General features: G+C 35.7%; 1 protein-coding gene across 1 annotated transcript; it reads right to left on the bottom strand.

The window, feature by feature from the left end:
* Positions 1 to 4,530: 4,530 nt before the first annotated feature.
* LOC126612154 (uncharacterized) lies at positions 4,531 to 5,506 on the bottom strand. Its single transcript, XM_050280484.1, has 3 exons — positions 5,358 to 5,506; positions 5,045 to 5,107; positions 4,531 to 4,955 (listed from the first exon to the last, which is right to left on the bottom strand). Exons 1-3 carry the CDS (start codon positions 5,427 to 5,429, stop codon positions 4,746 to 4,748), a joined length of 345 nt encoding a protein of 114 aa, XP_050136441.1. The 5' UTR covers positions 5,430 to 5,506; the 3' UTR covers positions 4,531 to 4,745.
* Between the last annotated feature and the right edge of the window lie 565 nt (positions 5,507 to 6,071).

The raw sequence follows: 6,071 nt of genomic DNA, 5'->3' as shown, positions 1-6,071 counted from the left end.
ACTCTCTAGAAACAGGCTTAGTGGATTTCTTATAACTGCCCACGTGAGCAGTGTCCTCTTTCTTAGCAGGCGAACTAGTTTCAGCAATAAGAGGACTAGGCCTAGGTGCCACTTTAACAGCAGAGTCTACCTTATCGCTCTTCATAGTAGCAAGCTTGTTTAAAGGTCAATCGTACTTAGCTTCTAATGGACATCTTGGTATAGACTTCAGCACTAGGGGAACGACAAAACCTTTATGCTGAGCAATTCAAATCTACATAAACAGAAGAAGACAATCATTGAGAGCAGCATAGCAAGCACAAAACAGCCTAATGATAAAGCAGTTTACTTATCGGTGATGAAAATCGTCGGAACGCGCAGCTTAGGGGAGGAATCAAACTCTCATTCTCCACTTATCTCTAAAGTCTCATTTGCCCATTTATGATCTCCCTTGCTCGAATTATCAAAGAGTCTATGGCGGGATTGTAGCTACCCAATTTCGTCAATATGACCTATGTCAAATAAGTACTAGAATTCGTTGATAGTTAAATCCAAGTCAAAGAATTGGATCAGATTGAGGAATCCTTGACCCTACTTGGAGAACACTGAGCAGAGGCATACTTCATGGAACAAAGTACTTCTTGGAAGAAACGCAGCATGGGAGAAGTAAATCTTAACATGAGGTAATAATAGTGAAACTTGATAGCTCTCTAAGCCCCATTACATGGCTCACAACTGCTCTACTCCTGGACATGCTTCACATGCACCCCAAATGGAATGGCATGCCGGTAAGGAAATCCCTAAATGAATCGTCAAAATTAATTTTCAAGTAGCCCACTTTACTCAAAGACCCGCCTTGGTGATACAATGATAGCACACCATCATCACTCTTGTGACTTGAAGAAGACATGTTCGAAGAAATTCTACAAAGACACAAGGAATGATTGTTAGACGGCTGCAAAAAAAAAAAAATTACATGAAGCAATGCACCAGGCTGAAGCCCAGCTGACTGCCCCATGAAAAAGCCCAATACACCAGTTGGCCCAGCGCACTAGGAGGCTCAGCACGCCAGACTGTCCCTCTCTCTGCCTCTCGGCCCAGTAAGCCTCATGGCCCAATCCAATTGGAAAGGGGGTTGTCATCCTGCACCTTCCTCTCTCTCTCTCTCTCTCTCTCTCTCTCTCTCTCATTTCACGCCACGAGGCTCCGAAAAATTAAGAAGACAAGGAAATTAATTTTTTCTTACCTTGGTGCGGCATGAAGACGAAGAAAACAACAAAAAACGGTCCTTTGCACAAGCAAGTGAAGAAGAATGCTAGAGGAAGGGGAACAAATAGCCTATAGCTTTCTCTTTCTTGTAGGGTTAACTAATTGCTCTCTGAAGTTGATTTAATCACCTACTTAAAGTAAACTTAAATAGAATTTCGATGTAATTTATTTCTCTTTCCTAGAAGGATCTAATTTCCAATCAAAGTGGGAATCTACATCAAAATAGGAAACAATCTTATGTTTCCTAAAAGTAAGGGAAAATCTCTACACCTACCGCTCTTTCCTACGAGCAGCCCAGCAGGTGTGGGGGCATTTGTGGAGTAAAAAATAATCCAAACACTTATGAAGGAGACACGTGAACTTTTGAGTAAAAATGACAAAATTACCCTCGAGGCACACCGGGATTCCCACCCACATGCAACAGATAATAATGGCTCAATAAAGGAAAAGGTGATCAATATGGTATTTATTCAAATCCCTCTCATCACTCCTCATTAATCCTTTATTGATTTTATTCAAAAGATAACTCCTAAAACTTCTTATTTAATTTAGGAATAATTTTCATGTTAATTACAATATATTATTTCACAAAATATCATGCAATTATTCTCCAATTACCATCATATATGGTCGGCCACTCTCCACCCCAAATGATCGGCCACCCTCCTATAAATACCCCACTTATCCCACTAAAATGCTAAGTCATTTGCTACTCACAAACTCTTAAATACATTCTTTTCATAATTCTAACTTTGATATCGGATATTCTTCGGCCAAAACCCTCCATTCATTGTGGGCGCATGAGGCTTTTGGCCTTAGTCTTAGGTGTTATTATTTTACAGATGCATTTTCGTCAAGGGAATAGACGGCGGAAGCTTGCATCCACATGAACCTAAACCTTAATACTTAATGTAACATGGCCGCATCCTCCCTTCGATACGCAATCTCTAAGCCATGGCACCGCGATTGGTTTTTTAGTATGCAATCCTAACTTTGTTGTTTCAAAAGAAGGAGAAGTTAAGGTTTTGAAGAAATATTTTGAGGCTTTTTGATTTCCATCGCCTATTAATAGGAAGAAATCCACTTAAGTTTGGAAATTATGATATTTTTCAATAAATAAAAAATGACCAAGAATGCCATGTAAGTACTTAACAGTTCTCTTAACTTAGGACTTAACGGAAATGATATTTCCTATACGTTGGATACTCTTTTGGAATGTTTGAAAATGTTGAGACTAATTTGGAATCATACCAAAAGGTTAGGGGTTTTAGGTACTTAATTATTTTCAAAATCTTTGATATTCAACACTAATGTACACTAAAGACAGGAGTAAAATTTGAACCGGCTACAAGTACAATCGACCAATTACTACAGTCTAATAGTTTGATTTGTTTCGATTTTGATAAAATTATTATAAAAAGCAATAACTAAGTCAAATCAATGTTGGACGGTTTGGTTCGGGTAGTTTGGGCTTAAACCCAATTATTTTTGCTTTTAAATTTTAAAGTTTTTCTTCTACAACATCAAATCATCCTAAAATCCTATATACTATCAAACTTACAACTCAAAGATCTTCAACCTTCCAACAACCTTCAAATTTAACATTCTTATGAGATGTCTTAGGTTTAATTACCGTCAAACGAGAATTTAAACCACATTATTGCTAGTTCATTATGAGGTTAAGCCTACCCTTTCCCTTTTAGTGTAGATAATATCGTTTGTTATAAATAAAAAAACATTCTTATGCAAGTGACAGGTCCAGCTTGATTTAGATCAATTTATAGAAGCCTAAAAGCTTTACAAAACCAATTTATTATATGAGAACGTTTGAATTCTTGTAATCGTAATGCATCTCCAATGTAGATGTCAAATATAAATTTGAAGACTTACATGGCAATGTTAAATTTTCTTTTGCTCCAATCATATGTTTGTTCTTATTCAATTAATATTTGTAGGACTCACTCTTCAAAACTAACTTTCAAGATTTATGATCGGTGCATATTACTAGGGCTCACACAACAAAACATTTAAAAAATAATTTGACATCATATTTTCTCATATGTCTATTGGCAGCACACAACCAGTTGTAACTTGTGTGTACCTTCAAATTTTATTATGTGACATTTCATTTAGAATTTGATATCTTCTTTGAAGATGCTCCCTTTTTTGGAACAAACAATATTATCTACACTTAAAAGGGAGAGGGGTGGGCTTAGCCTCACAATGAGCTAACAATAATGTGGCTCAAATTTGCAATTGGTGAGAATCAAACCTAAAATCTCTCACTTATAAATGAAGATGAATACTATTATATCATCTTACTAAGTGGCTTGGAGTTGCTCTTATTTGTTATTTTTAAAATGACTTTTGAATCCTAATTCACATTTAATGCCACATGTAAGCCAAAAATAACGCTCAAGACATATGACACACTGTCATTTAAACGACATGTATCAACAACATTCCTTAACGGGTACCAAATTTAGTATGTTAGTTCAACCAAACCCACTTTAAATATTGGCTCTGTCACTGTACTAAATTCCTACATATTGTATTGGATAAATGGACATTAAAGCCTCTTTCTAATCTTTCTCATACTGTCACGAAATGATGTAGCTCAGAAAATTCAGTTATTTTAAATACATTAGAATTAAAGGAAAACACGACTTTTAATGAAGAAAAAGTGATTGGAAAATTAAAAATTCAAGAGTTAGAAGATTATTTAATGCTGCCATATTTTGAAAGTTGACGTTATAGACTTTTCAAGTAGCTCGACAAGCAAACAATAAAGAACGATCAGTTTTATAAATCTCTAGGTGTTTTGTCTGAAGACTTGTTTCCATAAACTTGTACCGAAGTTTTTGAATTATAGGTCTTGAAACTATATAAACAACTTTAGGAATACTATCAAATAAATTCTACAGTTGTCTCTATATTTGGTGGATTCTGAATTGCTGATGGAACTCAGCTTATGTTCTACAATTTAATGATCATTTCTATGTATCCTATTTCTTGATGCGTGACGAAAGCCCAAATACGACTGACATTGTATAAGCATGGCATTTGTTTGCCAAAATGTTATTTTTACCATCTATTTGTACCAGTATTTGTATTACCTCTCTAATAGAGATAAAACCAATATGTATTGGTGCGCTCTACCTTTATTAAAGAAATAGTACAAATATATAATAAATGTAGCCCTACTCTTTGTTTGCACATGCTACAAGTATACGCAAAGCCCCGAACATCCCCTAATTAAAACAGAAAACATAAGTTGCTATGGAGACCCAATAATTACATCTGCATTCTTTGGAAATATTAACACTACAATAACTGTTAAAATGTGATTTTGAACCGTTGTTAATTAATGTTACATTTAAAATTGGTCCAAAAGCTTGTATATATTTATTTCACATATATATAATATTCTCTAATCACACAATCGAGTATCTGATAACACAATATGTTAAATTATAAATTTTGAACAACGAAAGCTATCAAAATGGGGCCGACACGGGTTCTGTAAGCCGCGTTTCTTGATCGGGAGTTTCAACAATGGCAGTAGAGCACAAGCATTGGCAAGGCCCTTCTAAAATTTGAGCCTCCTCCTTCCACTCCACAAGCTTAGTCTGCAATTGTAGTTGCTCACCCTCTTCGTCAGTCATATGCTTCATCTCCTTCACTGAATCAAGTACTGGTCTCAGTCCCTATATACATATGTATAGAAAATGTAATTTAGAAGCATGTAATTGTAAGATATATATGAATTAATTCAAATGCTAGTATGAAAACATACTTCAATGAATATAGCTGAGGCTTCTGTTGGTTCCATTTTCTCAACGACATCAGCAGCTATTTCCTGCAAATATATGATGAGAAACATTTAGAAGATTACAAAAAATCCAAATTAAAAACAAGAAGCTCAACATGAACGTAATGTGATGCACGGAGTTTATGGTTAAGTCAGTTAAAAACATTCTCTCTTGCAACCATGCTCCCAATTGAGTTCTACTCACCCCTGCCCCAATATCATCACTTAATCAAAGTAAAAAAAAACACGTAGTTGTGATGAATTATATAAGAAAAATTAGTTTTTAAAAATTACGAACCCTAGCATGGTTGAGTTGCCCTTCACTCAAGGTTCTAGGCTCCGTCTCGATTGAACAGCAAACTTTAGCCATGAAATGAACAGAAGATTAAATAATCTCTCCAGCAATCCAACTGGGTAGCAAATGAATCCCAAGCATGTCAATGACCACCAAGTCAGTGCTGTTACTATCACTGTTTAGTCTATATATATAGTGAGGCATATAGCATGGTTTTGGCCGATATTTTAGGCAAAGTCACGGGTTCAATAGTGACTGGTATAGAAACTGAGGTTATAAAGCAAAGTGACACTTTCTCATACATCCCGTGCTTCTCTGATAGAAATTGGTTCATATGGTTGACAATTTTGGTGGTGGAGAGTACGTAGGTACGTAGGAGTTTTGTATGAGCTGTAAGGGGTGAGAAACTGCATGATATATGGTTACTCGATTTGATTTGATATTGATGGATTGCTCAAAAAGGTTCTTTGTAATGTTCAATATTTGTTAACCAACTATATGATCATCAAGGTGAAAAGCTCTAGCATCTAACTAACAATCGTTGATTGATGTGAAGTAACCATTGTTTGATTCACACGCATGTTGTCCACACGCATGTTGATGATCATTGGGTGTGAAACCAAAATGCTCGCCTTCATGATTTTACAAGCTTGTACGATCATATATTACAAGTCTTGGAATTACCGGCCAGCGCACAAAATTTTATGATTCTCCTTT

The sequence above is a fragment of the Malus sylvestris genome, chromosome 17 (assembly GCF_916048215.2).
Source record: "Malus sylvestris chromosome 17, drMalSylv7.2, whole genome shotgun sequence".
In the NCBI taxonomy this organism is placed as follows: domain Eukaryota; kingdom Viridiplantae; phylum Streptophyta; class Magnoliopsida; order Rosales; family Rosaceae; genus Malus; species Malus sylvestris.
This window is presented reverse-complemented; position numbering and strand designations above follow the sequence as displayed.

Coding starts and splice junctions, on each gene's coding strand:
- LOC126612154 (XM_050280484.1), bottom strand. CDS start 5,429: ATGGCTAAAGTTTGCTGTTCAATCGAGACGGAGCCTAGAACCTTGAGT. Junction 5,108..5,357: donor GGCAACTCAACCATGCTAGG/GTTCGTAATTTT, acceptor ATATATTTGCAG/GAAATAGCTGCTGATGTCGT. Junction 4,956..5,044: donor CCTCAGCTATATTCATTGAA/GTATGTTTTCAT, acceptor ATATGTATATAG/GGACTGAGACCAGTACTTGA.